Raw genomic sequence first — 16,683 nt, forward strand, 5'->3', positions numbered from 1 at the left:
TGATTATGCGAGACGCTGTAGTGGAGGGCTCCGGAAATTTCAACCACCTGGGGTTCTTTAATGTGCACCTAAAATAAGTACACGGGCCTCAAGCATTTTTGCCTCCAGCGAAAATGCGGCCGAGATTCGATCCCGTGACCTTCGGATCAGCACTCGAGCACCATAACCACAAGACGACAGTGGCGGGTAATCACCGAGTATAGAAAAAAAGCTTTATTTATAAACTCTCTCATAACATACGTATAGAAAGAGTCAACAAGAAAGCTTTTAGCTTTACAATTTTCACTTCAAACAATATGAAAACATCAATAACTCAGGACAATGGAGTTTGGTGCTGATGCAACAGTGATCCAACAAGTGCCAGGGCTGGTTTGTGGGCATGTAACCGCTGCTTTTAAAACTGCAAAAAAGAGGGGTTGCACCTGTATGAAAATAACCTGTCCTGATGCATGACACTTTGAAATACTACACAATGAGCTCAAAACAGAAATTGCCTAAATTATGGCTACCCCTCAATATATCTCACTAGAAGTATTGCAATTTGAAACATTGGTGTAACCCTCAAGCACTAGTATTTTAGGCTGTCAATATTTAAAAAGCAGCGAGACACATTTTTCAAAACTGTAGAAACTTTAACACACGCGTCTTGCTGGTAAAAGGATGACACTTGGTCTGCAAGTATAAGAAGTTTGAAGACCCAAGGCAATTTGACGTTAAAAGTGGTTTAGAAGTGCTGGACCTGGTGTCAACATTATTGTGACGTCATGACACATCTGACATTAGCAGCAAGGCTAAGCACGATGAAGTTGGTCTTAAAAAGATAAAAAGACAGCTGCATTTGTTTTTTTCCAGCTGCTGTCATGTTAGGAAGCTGCAATGATAGCAGGAATGAAGCAAGCCAATGTGTCACGACGCTTTGATGCATATACCTCCTGTGTATACAAACTGAACCTTGTTCGTACTTAAATATCACAGTAAATTAATTGGGCTGCTCCAACTCTTGCCAGTGATTGAGTAAAAACTTAAATCTTAACACCAAGGTATTTGAGTGGGTGGCTTTGTGATTAGGTGGCCATAAGCTCCTGGATCCAGGCAGCATCTTCTGCTCTCTTGATAACCCTGGCCTGCAGGTCAAGGTCAGAGCTGTGTAGCACGCCCTCCCACTGCTCACTATTATTAACTTCTGGATTCCCATGGTCTGCTGCTGGGCAGAAACACTTAAAGAGACAAGAGAAACAATGAATCGGCTTAGATCGATAAACTGTGCTCTGACAACTCTAATGTCGTTAATTTCGCCATCATAGGTTTATTAATAGAGGAGAAAATCATGTTCAAAGTTTCATTTTTAAATTTCGCGCCGATATCTCCCCGCGCAACATCACAGATTTCAACGTTTATTTCTTGTATTTTGGTGCCACTGGCTAAACAAAATTACCCCAAACTTTGTATGTTAAGGCTATGGACCCCCTCAGAGGACAATGTACTTCATTTTTACCGATTAGGAACTACGTAGTCCCTAGTAGACGCCGTCAAAACATGTGACGTCACCGCGAATGGTGCGGAAACTTCAAGGTGGCGTCGCCACCCACCTTTTGTTTTTGTGCGTTTTCTCGCTTACTAAGCGTCCTCTCGCCGCAAGCGTGGTTTTTTTGGTATTGTGAAAGAGTACTTTACTAATACGAAAAAAATCGTTTTGCTCTTTAGTGTCCCTTTAATGTGAAGTAAATCTACCTTCTGCTAGCAGTGCTTGCACATATTTTAGTATTGGTCCAAGGAGCAACAGGGGCGCAACTAAAGGGGGGTTGAGGGGGTTATGACACCTCCCCGAAATTTTTTCATGCTTTATCTTTTTGGGTGACGCTAAAATACTTGGATGCCCTCACAGCAACCACCAGTTGCCAAAGTTAGCCGTTCTACACACAAACACCCCCTGAAAAAAATTCCTGGGTACGGCCCTGAGTAATAGTGATGCTATGCGGCTGGGGTATTTGACTGTAGTCGCCTCCCAGCAACTTCTTAAGTGATTTGTGTGCTGGCAGGTAAACATGCCTGGGCTAAATTGTAGTGCTGAGTTATTTCCTGATAGCTGACCATGTGATCCCACTCTGATACTAGCATGAACCGCCTGGGTTCTCGGTTGGTTAATCCTCAAGCTGCGGTGTGGGTGGCATCCTGAGGAGAGGAGATCTTAGGTGCAAAAAAGGAACATGGACGAAAGAAAAGACACGGACAGCTGTTTGCTATACTGCTGTTTTGGAATCAATAATAATGTAACGGCAATTTGTGGAAGCTACTACCAAAGCAATAGCTGCTGCTTCCGCTGTTTCAGTGCTTCTGGTTTAGATTAAACCGCCAGTGTGCATTTTGTCACTGCAAGTGACATAGTGTCGTTCAATGTATTCTGCTGTGTTGACAAAGACCACGTCTTTAGAGGTGTGGAATTTCTGGTGTAAGGTTTCTGACCTCTCAGCTCTCCTTTTCTTGAGGAATTTGGCATGCATGTTTTTAGGGAGCGGATTAAATTTCAGATTGTGCCTCTGATCGTGAGGGATTTCGACTTTAGTGCTTTGCATTGACTCATAGCTGATGCCAAGGTGCTGGAGGATGTTTCTCCCTGCGGGACTCTGAGCTAGTCTTTCGTACTGAGATATTATATCGGCTTCCACAAATTCACGGAGTGTTTTGTGTAGGCCTGCGACTAGCAATTTAGCATTTGCCATTCATAATGGCAGCCCAAGGACCTGCTTATAGGCCCATTGGATAATTCCCTTTATTTCCTCTTTCTCAGCCGCTTTGAGGCAGAGGTATGGGGTAGTGTAGGGAATTCGGCTGAGCAGGAAGTCTAGTCCAACCATATGTGATGGAAAAACTTTATTTTGTCAGAAAGCAGCTGAGGACGATTCCGTGTTAGATGGCCATCAACCCAAGGTTGACGGCGACCTGTGTGGCCCACTCTACAACCCTTGTCTGGATGACTGGGTCTGAGCTGGTCAACACGGCCTCCCACTGCTCGAGAGAGGGATCACACATAATATCTGCAGGTGGCGGCACCATGCTACATTCCCACAGTATATGGTCATATGTTGCCACTGCCTGGTACCATTTGCATTGTGGCTTAATCTCTTCCGGGTATAATTTGGTTGGCCTCTTTCATGCCAGAGTGTCTGTTGGAAATTCTGGAAATGAGTTGCATCGTCTGCTGGACGCATGCTTCTAGCTCTTTAATGATGTTGCTGTTGCACCCACAGGCTAGCATGAGGAGCCCGAGTACCCGGATGGTGTTCAAAACTGGGATCAGATTTCCTTCAGCTTGCACAATGATCTCTGGTGGTGGACCAGTGTCAAATTTGCGATTAGGAAGGGCTGCGAGTATGAAGAGTTCTGATTTTTGTAGGGAGCAGGCGAGGCCTTTGTAGGCCATAAACTGTTCTACCATCTACAGCTTATTGTAGCCGGGTTTCTATATATCCATCACTACCTTTAATTACCCACAGCGTGCTGTTGCCGCCATAGAAACTGGCGTAAATAGGGCATCTCAGCGAGTTGTTCCGGTAATCGGATCATTACAACATTGAAAAGGAAGGGGGACAGGACTGACCCCTGTGGCTTGCCATGACCTCCAAGGGGGATAGTGTGGAGTTCCCCTATTTTTAGTTAGACTGTGCGGTGGTTGAGGAAATATTTGATGTAGCTGTAGGTCCTTTGGTCTACCCAAAGGTACTAGAGATATTCTCGTATACCATGATGTGCTACATTGTCAAAAGCCTTTGCAAAGATCAAGGCCCAGGGCAGCCCGGGCACTAACATTCGATCTGCAATCTAACCCCGATGTTTAAACTGACTGGTTATGTCTTGTATATACAGCTTAGGACAAAAGCCAAACATGGAGTGGGGGAACAGATTATTGTCCTCTGCGAAAGTGTGCAGGCGGCACGGAGAAAGAATTATTTGGGGAAGGGACTCTTCTAAGCTGGTGAAGCGCACAAGGGCAGCCCAATAGCGTAACGGAGGACATGCGGTTTTCGCCGCAGCACAACAGATGACGCTTCAGGCGTGTTGCCATTGTTTACATGTTCTTCTATGGACGTGATGCATAAAAATCGCAATACCGTCACATATCTTGAAAGTTTTCCCAGACCTCTGTCCGTAACATCAATAACTAAAGGTGACAGACATTTTAGCAGCAGTTATTGATAGATATTGTCCTAATTATAGGCCGCACAGCACTTGAAACGACCTACTGGTAGTGGTCCCTGAGCAGACGACATCTGCCGCATCCCATGGCCGCATCCACTGGTCCCTTGCGCTCGCACGTTGTGCACATGCATGCGTAGGTGGCCTTGGGAGTGCAAGCTTTTGCGATCTATGGGCTTTCTGTCTCTCTTTAGCATTCTCGCGGGCTTCCGCGTTGCGCCAGTGGCGCTGGCTTCTCGCTCTCTGTGCGAGCTTTTAACGCCTCAACAAAGGTGAGTGCTTTCCAGAATTTCCATCAGTACTTCTGTATGACAAGGCGCAAAAGTGTCGAGCGGAACTGCAACAGTGGCTACGCATCCTGCAAGGAGAAGGTAATTGCCTTTAAAGTTCCGAGTGGCCCAGTGAGGTTTCAAGTGTAGGCTCGCAGAATACGAAGATCGAGAGCTCACGGCTCTTGCATACGTTTGTGAGAAGCACTTATTGGAGAGTGACATAGAGAGATGGCACTATTATGGTGAGCTTGAAAATTGACCCACAGGATGCAGAAATATGCAAAGTGCATTCAATGCATTTCGTTATTCAGCAGCGTCTTACAGATCATCAAACAATTGAAGCGATACTAGCACAGGAGCTATAGTGGTTCCAAGGAGTGGCCATTCATCAAAGGTACGAAGGGAAAGCATAAATAAGAATCTAAATACGAAATTATAGCACTTAGAAATCCCATCATTCGTTGGAACAAATTATACGTAAGCTATCGAGTTCACGTCATAAAGAAATTATAGTTTTTGCGTTCTACAAAACATTTCACGCAGGTGATTTCCCTGTATGTGATTACTTTTTTTTCTCGTTAATTTTCCGTATTTGGAGCCGGCGAGGAGGCCCAAGGTACACACCCATTCATGTGGAAAGTGCAAGTGGTGAATCTGTACCAAACGGCCTTGAACAGACTAGCTTTAATTGAAGAGCATGACGTGCTCGTTTTTCCTTCTATGCTAGTGGACTCATGAAAGAGGGCGCATCAGTGCTGTGTTCGATTCCGTGACTTTATAGGGATGCCTGAGTGAACGCCGTTTCGCCTCCTCAAGAATTCTTGCTCCGTGGGAGGCAGTTAAGCTGCATAACGGTTTATTAAAATGCAAAATGCATTAACTGCCTCACATGCAATGTTTGCAGTGCTTTATGCAATGTTGACAAGGTGGTCAACTTTGGAATAATCTTGCACTGAATCACTATACTCCTGAAACTTTTCACCCTTCATGGCTCAAAGATATCTTATCGATACTGCTTCATCACCATATACTTGCTAAATCGGGTTCTATGTATCACTAGGCGTTTTTTCTAGGCTAGTGCACAATGTCTTATGTACATCACCCATGTATACAATGCCCAACTGATGAAACTTTCCTGACAACGGGAGGTTTCTTTTATACGACAGAACTCAAAAGAAGGTGCACAGGAAAAAAACAACAACATTCACAAACGAGGAATTAGACGAGGAATTATGCACACGTAAAAGATGATGCCTTGCTCTGTTCTCACTTGACCCACCTGCACAGCGTTGGAATGCCTGCACCCCGTCGCTTCAGAACGCTTGCACCCTGATGCTTCAGAATACCTGAATGAAAAAACAGCAACACGGGTCTAAAGCAGGCTACGATCGCAAGATCACCTTGAAAATAAGCGATCGGTCATTTCTCGACAGGATACTGTTGTGACAATGGTACAGGGTCTGTCAAAAGTCCTCAGGCCACGCTGCCATAGGAATACATGGAATAGTGGCCTGGGAACTTTTGATGGACCCTGTACATGCACACAGAGTACGTTATATCAAAGGGCATACATACTGCCATTTCACTATGTTCAATCATTGTCACATGCTATATACTACGAAAACAAAATAATGAATGGTACCAGTGAATCAAGAAAAAAAAAAAAAAAGAGCACTTACTGACCTCATTAAAAAATTTAACAATGAAGACATCTCATTTGAACACTAATTATAGTTATGGTATTTGTTGTGTCATGTCATGGCATTACTCATCCAGCGACTACTAACTTGGACCAGTTGAGAACAATTGGCACTTTGAGCCCAACCAAACAAACTGGAGGGACACTCCAGTTTATTAATAGTTGAGAAAATCAATGTAAAAAATTTCACTTTAGAATTTCCCGCCAAAATCTCCAATGGTGATGTCACAGATTTCAAAGTGTTCTTTCATATTTTGGCCACACTGGCTCAATGAAATTTCCTGAAACTTGGTATGTTAAGTGTCTGGCTCCCTCAGATTACAATGTACTTCATTTTTATCGACTAAGAACTATGTAGGCTCTTGTAGACGCCATCAAAATCTATGACGTCACGGCAACTGGTGTGGGAACTTCAAGGTGGCGTAGCCACTCACATTCTCTGTTTGTGCATTTTCTCGCTTACCAAGCATCTTCTCGCAGCAAGCGTGGTGATTTTGGTATTGTGAAAGAGCAATTTATTAATACGAGATAAATCGTTTTTCTCTTTAGTGTCCTTTTAAGGGGTCACATTATGACAACTTGCAGCAATAAAAAATCCTTGGAGCATGGTGTGTCACTAGACCCAACGTTTCGACAAGTGGACTTGTCTTCTTCAAGACTGTAACTCAAGACAAGTCCACTTGTCAAAACGTTGGCTCCAGAAACACCCCATGTTTCAAGGATTTTTCATCGCTTCAAGATTCCAACTTACCTTGAACTTCTACCTTATTTGGATTATGACAACTTGGATTTATAGGCTGCAGTTAAAACTCAATTTAACGAAACTCGATTTTACAAATTTCCCGATCTAAAGAATAAATTTCCATTCCCCGGCAAGTACCCACAGGGTTCAATATTGTCATTACCCTGAATAACGAAGCTAACTTAGCACCAAACTCGATTTAACAAAGTTTTTTTCTGCAAGAAATAAGGACAAAAGCTACGATTTCTGACTCATTTTAACACAGACATGTTTCTTCGAGTGTGTGCTCTGATGCTATTGCGTTAAAACATCTAGCCGCCCTAGTCACGACCCTGGTATGATTTTTATGAGGCTGCATGCTGCGCCCGTGAACAGAACAACGGACTCCAACAGTCAATTGGATGCGCTAGCTCTTACGTACCAGATGGTGCAAGGCACCATGGTGCTATATTGTTACTGTAAAACCTCCCAGAGGAACACTACAGTGGTTGCTGTCCTTGTTTCATGGTTTACGCGACAAATAGCACTGATCATCTATTAGCAACTTTCTTATACAGCCTGCTCGCACAATCACTGCATTCATTCACCCCGTCTTTGCATGTCAGCAGCCTGTCATAGCTTTCCAAGTGCCTGCACTGCACGGCATGGGAGGTTTCATGTCCAGGCTATACTCGCGGGCTTTTCCTACACAGGCGTGGGTTAGAGGCAAATACAATGCCGCAGTAGCTTTTGACGCCACTACATTATAATTTTATTTTTCGAAGGACCGAAAAATCCATTTCTCGATTTTACAAACTTCCCGATTTAATGAAATAATTTGAGCGTGGTCATCATTTCGTTAAATCGAGTTTCAACTATTATTTTATAACTCTGGAATGCATGAATAACCAATCAATAATATGCAAGCAGTTTCTTTAAATTTACTAGAGGGAACTCTGGCACTGCAGTCATTCAATTACCAAGGGAATGATGGTTAGTAGAGTCAAGACCACATTAAGCAAACATCACAGTCATGCATGATGCATCCAGTATAGCAAAGCATTCATAACAAGTGCACATGCAAAGATAAGCCAATGAAATGCAAGAACAATGACTGTCTCCCACAGTAAGCTGTAAGCTTACTTTGCTTCTGCAGTGCCCATCTAATAATCATACCTTTCAGATTGTTCCAAACAGGCTTATCAATGAGTGCTTTGATCTAGATGAGTTGCTTCAGTGACACAATGTGTGTACTCAACCACCATTGACATGCTTACAGGTAGTGGTCAGGGGTTTATCTGGAATGCAGATTTTGCAGGGGAGTTGCCGAATGCAGGGGGTGTGGATGGGTGCCTGTCTGCAAGAAGGGAGGGGAGGAGAGTTAGTGTGGAATTATTTTTGGAGGAGTGTCAGGATCCTCCTAGGGGGCGTGAGAGGGGTGTGTGTGTAGGGGGATTTTAAATCCCTGGTGGTGGCGACACTGGTTCTGCAATCTCCCCACTCTTAAACTGGAAAATTGGGCTAGCTGGTATCGAGCATAATAGGACATGATTACTAGCGCAATTCTTTTTGTCCCTGTCCCTTTTACACTAGTAATCATGCCCCATTATGCTCCCTACTTTTTTAATTACAAAAATTACATTAAGGAGTTTTACATGCAAAAACTTCCGACAGGATTATGAATAGAAACAAGACATAAGTTCAAATGAAGATGGAGGCTTGAAGTGATGAGAAATCATTGAACAGGGAAATGTCACTGCAGCCAATGCTTCGAAAAGTGGGCGTGCCTTCATCAAGACAGCAACTGCCTTCCTTAGCAGCGCGTTTATGTATACTTTGATCACCCTCCACAAAATTCAAATGTGGAGGATGAGAAGGGAAAGCATGTGCACAAAGGAGGGAATGGAGAGGAAGGGCTGGAGCGTGCTATTGAGACAGAGAGGTTGGTATGCCAAATGGGTTTGGAGCTGTATGGTAAGTAAGAAAAAAAGAAGAAATAAAAAGGTAAAGTGGGAAGGTAATACCATTTTTTTTTTGCATTGATAGGGGAGAGGGGGGAGGCAATGCGCTGAGTCACGACTTCAGTTGTATTCAATAAAAAAAAAAAAAAAAAACTTGGAGGACGCTTAAGCTTCGCCTGCATGAGTGCAATTAAATAGCGTTATCAAGCCTCGTTCGCATCGCCTTCTCATTCGCTCGCCAAGCTTCACTTCTCAGTGGACACCTCAACAGTGCTGTGAGGGGAATGTCTGTGCATGTGACATCGGCCATGGTAAACTCTCCTAGGGTACCTACTGCAATTACAGTTGCGAAGTACCTACTACGCATCTGTAAGGCAATATGTGCACCTACATAGCTGCACACTTTGCTGATGCTGTGGCTGATGAAGATGATGACTTGTAGCTCAGCCCTTTGTGATGATATGGCAGCTTTCAACCACCCACTTGTTAAAAAATTCACATGGTGTGACACTTGGTGCAATTGTACGCTTCTGCCACGCAATATAACATCTGTTAATGCGACTCCTTGCCCGATGTGACGACTGTATAAGGTCTTTTTTGGAAGCGGCTTCAAGCACTGGTAGAACACTTCAACAGAATACTTCAAGCACTGGTAGAAGCACTGGTAGAATACTTGACTGCCACACAGAAGGCCTGGGTTGGGTTCGAGACTAGCTCATACCCACAATATTTATTCTTTGCATCAATCGTGATTTTTTCCTCACAAACAACGCCGATTTTTCGCTCACGACCAACATCACCAATGCTGACCTGAAATTTCTGCAACACGGGCTCTTGAACGCTACTGCATTAATAAAGAAACAACATTAAAAGATGCACAGATGTAAAGGGAACATGCACAAGTAACACAAGCCGCTCTTCATGTGCGTACACGTTCACCCCTTTGCTTTTGTAGGCATCTTTTCCAATTAGAGAATCACAAAATTATAAGGCGAGTGCTGGAAAACTGATCAGTCTTCATACAGTGTTTACAGAGTTGACAGCCACCCAATAATAATAATAATAATAATAATAATAATAATAATAATAATAATAATAATAATAATAATAATAATAATAATAATAATAATAATAATAAAGAAAGAAAGAAAAAAGGTTTCTAGCAAGTTAATGCCGGCATTCGTACATATTTTGGATATATAAGATAGTTTCATGTTGAATGTGACGTGGTTAGGCAGTTCCACTGTACTTGCACAAAATTCTTGTCCTGTATGCTGGAGCAAGATAGCAAGGTGGACGAGTTGGTTTTGATTCATCGTACTTAGGGTAACAGTGAAGGAAAGAAGGTGGCTTTTAAGGGCTCATTTTCCTTTGTTAGACAGAATATTAATGAGAACTAACAGACAATAATGCCAAGGAAAGTATAGGAGATGTTATTTGTAATAATTGGGATATAAATGTGAAGAAAGTAAAGTGGACGAAAAGATAACTTGCTAACGGCAGGGACCGAAGCTGCTACCTTCGAATAATGCGTCCGATGCTCTACCACTGAGCTACAGCAGCGGTCATACCTCCGTCCACATATATACCCTATAAAAGTGGACGGAGGGATGACCGCCGCTGTAGCTCAGTGGTAGAGCATCGAACGCGTTATTCGAAGGTCACAGGTTTGGTCCCTGCCAGCGGCAAGTTATCTTTTTGTCCACTTAATTTTCTTTACATCCACATGAGGTTTTTCACGGACTCAAAGTGGCATGCAAAGTTGGAATTTTTTTTACTCTAAAATTTTCATAAATGACCAATTTTATTGCACTTACAACATATAAATGGCTATCACAATTATAACAAAAACATCTAGTCTTGGTAACTTCTTAAGATCACAACACACAATGAATTCTTACAAAAGCGGTTGAGATTTCTCCAGTATGGGCTTGAAGTTCACCAAATATACTCAAAACGTGCAGTGTAGTGTTATTTCACCTTTATAAAGATAAATAAATGTATATCATAATGATCTTAATAATGACTAGCCTGGATCACTTTGCAAGTCCTAAACAATACAAAAAAAAAGCTCACAACACACAATGAACTCTTACAACAACAGTTGAGATTTCTCCAGTATAAGCTTGATGAAGTTCCCCAAGCATATTAAAAACATTCCGTGTACTGTTATTTCATTTATACAAAGATAAATAAATGTATTGGAGGTATGCACTTAAGGTCATTAGCGAGGAGCGTTAGTGGTGGGGTCGCCATTTTGCAGGTCCACGCACTCGCCGCACACGCAACAAACTCGCAGCACGCGCTTGATTTTTTTTTTTTAATGTAGTTTGGAAGGGAAACGTAGGAAGCCATCAGGAGAGCATGAAGCATTATGCTAGAGAGGCTGGAAAGCTATGCGAGCACAGATTTCGCCTTCGCCACTTCGTCTGCCTGGCCGTGCCAGACCCAGTGGCGGTGGCGACATCGCAAGAAGAAAGCATGACTGATGCCGAGTGACAAGTTTGATAGGTTCAGTTAGCGCCCCTCTTCAGCGTGCACTGGACCTTATTTCTTTGTAACGTGCTCATGCTGCTTAAACTGAGCGTTTAAGCGATTACCTTGCTTATATGCAGAGGTGACGTTCTGCGCAACTGAGAGGACATTTCGACGTCACCACTGTGCGCACATCGCAATAACTGCACATCTATGTTTTTATGCAGTTTCTAACACGATCATTACTGTTGTACACAATAAGCTGTCATTTCCAAGTCAGTGGAAGATCATATAGTAGTGTGAAACCATTTTTTCCTCGCCTAATTCAAACTGCACCCAAAGCGTGGCGGCTTCCCCGGCGCATGTGTAGCCCTCAGCGATGCCTCGGTGGCGAGCGGCGTGGCACGGAGGTGCAGGCCACACCCACCTCTGAAATCACGCTGTCCCCGTGCAATTGGGACAGCCGGAGAGAAACCTGCCGGCTCACAATCTCGGAGGCCATGCTCTATGCGCCGCAGTTTTTAAGAAAAAAAAATATCTATGAGCGTTGGGTTGTGCACAGTCGACAATTGCAGCGCGCTGCTCAAACACAAAAAAGTAACAACTGTGACAGTTGTTAGTTCACACTCATCCTGTGTATACCTGTGCATTCTTTTCGAGCGTCCTTCTTTGTGTCCAAGCAGTGCACTGCAAGTGTCGAGCTGTGACAGTTGTTCATTCACGCTCGTCCTGTGTGTGTCCTTTTCGTGCGTCCTTTGTGCTTGAGTGGCGCACTGCAAGTATCAAGTTGCTTGCCGCTCTTCGTGTGACATTCCAATTTCTTGCTATTGCATTCACTGCTTCGCCCTCACCGTGAAACTGACTTTTTTTCCAGTGCGGTTCTGCAAAACACAACCACGTGCGCTTGTGCCGCATTAGTGCTTCTGAAATGGGGAGTTTGTCAGGTCGACGCGCCGATCTACCACATTAAGGAGGTCGCAATGTCGATATGAGAGTGCACTGCACAGGAAATTCAAGGATTTTCAAGGACGAGAAAAAAATTCCAGGACTTTCAAGGGCCTTGAAAATGCATTTTTCAAATTCCAGGGTCTTCAAGGATTTCAAGTACCTGTACACACGCTGATACCATTATCCTGTAGAAGAGAAGACATTGTACAGACAAGCAGCTGTTTTAGTAGTTAAGATGCAAGAAAAACCAGCGAAAACCCAAAACAAGGACGAAGAAGAAGGCACACTCACTTACACACCATCGCCTTAATATGAACCAACCAGCCCAGCTATTCACGCTTCTTAATCGTTAAGCCTCCTGGTATATCCTCTCATCATCAGGAAACTCCCAAAGGTTTGGGTGTAGACCAATCAGCGAAACTCCATTGAGGCCATGTTCACAGCACTAAATATGCGCTAACTTTCAGGATTATTGTACAGATTTGACAGGATCCCCAGAAATCGGTATGATCCTGTTCATTGATCCACACCTTGAATAAGTTTTCTTGCTCATGCTGGCACAAGAGGGTGGCACAGTATCATCACAATTTCGTTTTGCTGCCCCTTTTATCAGCACCATTCCAACTTTTTGGTAAAAAGACTTTAGTCTTCATAAATTTTCATGCAGCTATAGCAAAATCGTACAATGAGTCCAAAATCATAAACCGGATGGAAAATTTAGGAGAGTTGGCAGGTGTGGTATAATGCTCATCACGTCAGCTGTTAGCAGTGTCCCATTCTTTTCGCTGTAGTATTGCACAGTCAATCTGTGCTATACACTGTATAGACAACTACTGCAATCAGACTTTTTTGCGACAGGACCAAATTACTTACATGGCACCATGCTCTCCATTGCACTTTAACTACACCATGGCATATATGGTAAGGGTTGATGACAAGCTGGACACTTGCTGTAATAATGAAAAGTAAGAAGAAATTGTGCATCGAAAAAATCCTTTGTTAGGTGAAATATCTTGGATATGCAACTCTTCAAATAATGCTAATAGCCACGATTTTCTTTTTTCATGGAAATTGCAGTGGTGGTTGAGCTCTGGTATGTTTGACAAGGAACATGCTGATGTGACTAGACTATCTTTTACGAAGGTAGACGAGGTGCCTTGATATATTATGTTATAGATAAGCTACTGATAGTTTCTGCAATTCAATACAGCTGTGTGCTTTGTATTTTATTCTTTTGCAAGCTGTTCCAAGCCTGCATCAGATAACTGAGATAGTTTTGCCACAACCTGGTTGAACTCTGAACTTTGCATCATTTTTACATTTGCAATATGGATTTGACATTGTGAATTTTTTTTATTGATAGGCATATATTAGTATTTATTTCTTGATCATGACTGACACTTTTGCTCACACTAAGGAAGGGAACAAATGGTGATGAATTCTATCCTGATCAGGTTTGACTGTGATTGAATTAGTGATCTTTTGGTGACTGGTGTACAGCTGAGATAAGTGCCATCCTGCAGATAAAGTGAACTAAGTTTTATTAAAGGTAGCATCAGTGTTGCAAGGTCACCTAACATTGAAGTGATTAGTCTACAGGCCAATTGAACCTATACGCTTAGAGGACTGTACACCTACAGGACTAATTGTTTTTCTATAGGACTTGTTTGCACAGGAGAGACACAGACTTTACCCACATAAGAAAAAAAGAATGCAGTGATGAGCTGTTTTCCCTAAGAGTGCAGGAGTTCTTGTACAACTTGTGGCCCCTGACCACTAGCAGCTTTGCTGTTGCTGAGTAATATTTATCCCTTTTGAGGGATTTATAAGGTGAACAAAACATAGGCCACAGCCTATTTATAACATTAGGACACAGAAAACAATAGGCTTGAAACTGCTAAGAAATATCTGGTAAAATACAAACTTTGACAAACGTAATACGCTTCAAAGACACAACAAATGCGCATACCTTTGAGTCCAGCCATTTGTGTTCACATTTGCTTTCTCACAATCATACACTGATGCACGAAGAGGTTCTGCTTTGAGCATATTCTCTTGAGAACAAGGTGTAGGTTTCTGAAAGCGCGATGCGAAGAATGATGCGCGCAGATATTCCGCAGCAGACACATCGTTATCAAAGTGGGCTTGCTTGATGTTCGGCCAGTTGCCATCTCTCATGACGAGCTCGAGGTGCTGCAGAAAAAAAAAAAGAAAAAGAGAGAGAGAGAGAGAAGAAGAAGAAAAAAAAAGAAAAACTGAATACAATGCGTGAACTCCTGCAACCCTTATCACCAAGAACATACTATTTCACACAATAATAGTAAATTACACACATTGTTTAAGCTCGTTTGTGCAAGAAATGTGTTCAACATAAATTAAGTACCATATGTGCAACATTTTTAGTGCATACGTGAGCTTATTGAACTCCTTAAGTAGCTGTAGGAAACAAGAAACAATATTTGCAAGCACCATATCCATCATGGTAGCGCTGATGACATGCTGCATTGCTGAGCTCGAGGACGTGGGTTCAATTCCTGGCCACGGCAGCCACACCTCAAAGGGGGCAAAATGGAAAAACACCCACGCACTTACATTAAAGTGCACATTAATAAACTTACGATGGTCAAAATTAATTCGGAGCTTCCCCTACTAAGGTGTGCCCCATAATTATATCGTGGTTTTGGCAAATAAAACTCCAGGATTTAATGCTTTTAATTGCTTGCCCCAAAACAGAAAACTAGCAACAATGTTGCGATAGTCTCCTTTGTGTCATTTTTCGCGCCTTTCCTAGCAAAATTTATTCCTTACAGCAAGCACTAACTTGGCCATGAACAAGTTCTAATTAGTATGATGAAATCATATGTTCACTTTAAAAAACAATATTACAAAAATATGAAACAAATGTTTTTGACACTGCAAGAAAGACGGCAAAGCCCAGTTAAAAGTGAGACCTCTATGAAAAACTGAAATTTAAGCTGCAGCACTGCCTATGATGCCGCACCTTTGCACACCATGTGGGACAACTGCATGTGACCTCCCTGAAGCACTTTGTACTGCCAGGTGCCAGATGTTTAGCACATATACTGCAGGGAGAAGTGTGAAATGGAGGCAGATGCTTGAAAGCATATTAAAGGGCAATAAGTTTCGTTGCCTACATCCTAGCAGTGTGGGTAAATTTATATCGCACACACGATTGACAGGGAGAAGTGGTAAAGCAAAGACTGAGAATTCTGAGTTGCTGACATGCCTAGCAAGACATTTCCATTTTACTGTTCATTAGTGCCTGCATAAGCTTAATCTATTCTCATGTCTAGTCTCAGCTGCAGTAACAAAAAAAACCATGCAGTCTTAGTTGCTCCATACAGGATCATTTCATGCTAACTGTCCCAAGTGAAGGTTCTTCGGCCACCTCAGTTTTTCCAAGGAAACATATAATTTGTCTCCCAAGAAAAGCCCTTCCTCAAAGTATTTTAATCGAAAAACACTTTTTAAACATTTGAGGGCACTTTGAATTTTCTGAATTGGTGACAAACCATGTGGAAGAAAGAAGTTTGCTGAAAGTTTTTTACAGTCACAATATTTGCAGTTACTGATGGCAGGCATGGTTTTATTACTAGAACATAATTACAACACTACTTCACCATTTTCATTTTTATTACTTACTCCTAAAAAAAATCACAAAATTAAAAAATTTCAGATGCTATCAAAAAATGGGAGGGTATAAAAGCCCAATAAAGGTGTCATTAATAGCAACACATCATCATCATTATTATCATCCTATTTTATGCCCAATGCAGGACAACAGTCTCTCTCTTTCTTGTGTGTCAGCAACACCTATTGTATGCTAAAATATTATTTCCTGACGTTATGCACAAGCCCAGGTAATGTTGCAGTATGGCCAAATGCTGTCACATTGGAAGATCAGGATGTCCCTTGAATTGTATACCGTAATTGAGCCAGCTTGACATCCCCAGCAGTAACATGTGGCACGAAAATGCGCTCGCGGCCATGCTGGCTGACTGCTGCGTTTCAATTGCCAAGCACTCTGCCAATAGCAGCTAAAATTCATTAAACTCAGCAGTTCTGCATGTCAAAACTTTGATTCGATTGCAAAGCATGCCATAGCAGAAGAGACATGGATTATTTCCGACCACCGGGGGGGTGCTTTAGTGTGCACTTCAATATAAATACACGTGTGTTCCTGCCTTTCATCTTATTAAAGTACAGCTAGCAGTGCAATAACAAGACCTCTGAGCTACCATGATTTGTCTTTGACGTGATCAGTTTCCTGTTATGCCTTTGATACACTGCGCACGCACATGAAAAAAAATCCTCTATATCCCCTTCAGGCCCCAATTCATTACGTCTGTGAAAAGTTAATTTTCAGTACATTTCTTGGCATCTTAGTCATTA

The 16,683-nt window shown here is 42.4% G+C and overlaps 1 protein-coding gene and 1 long non-coding RNA gene across 3 annotated transcripts in view; both read right to left on the bottom strand.

Moving 5' to 3' along the window:
• Positions 1 to 204: 204 nt before the first annotated feature.
• On the bottom strand, positions 205 to 5,002 carry LOC125756862 (uncharacterized). Its single transcript, XR_007414816.1, has 2 exons — positions 4,242 to 5,002; positions 205 to 400 (listed from the first exon to the last, which is right to left on the bottom strand). It is a non-coding gene; the product is annotated as an uncharacterized LOC125756862 (long non-coding RNA).
• Positions 5,003 to 12,957: 7,955 nt separating this feature from the next.
• The window catches only part of LOC119378978 (protein CASC3), a 75,967-nt gene continuing 72,241 nt past the window's right edge, over positions 12,958 to 16,683 (bottom strand). The window contains exons 11-12 of one of the 2 annotated variants that reach the window (XM_049411831.1): positions 14,240 to 14,463; positions 12,958 to 13,220 (exon numbers count right to left, since the gene is read on the bottom strand). In XM_049411831.1, coding sequence (XP_049267788.1) covers positions 13,169 to 13,220; positions 14,240 to 14,463 — 276 coding nt within the window. In that variant the 3' untranslated portion in view covers positions 12,958 to 13,168. The remainder of the gene's footprint in view (positions 13,221 to 14,239; positions 14,464 to 16,683) is intronic. The other variant, XM_037648099.2, reaches the window with a different exon arrangement.

This window comes from Rhipicephalus sanguineus, chromosome 1 (genome assembly GCF_013339695.2).
Source record: "Rhipicephalus sanguineus isolate Rsan-2018 chromosome 1, BIME_Rsan_1.4, whole genome shotgun sequence".
Classification (NCBI taxonomy): Eukaryota; Metazoa; Arthropoda; class Arachnida; order Ixodida; family Ixodidae; genus Rhipicephalus; species Rhipicephalus sanguineus.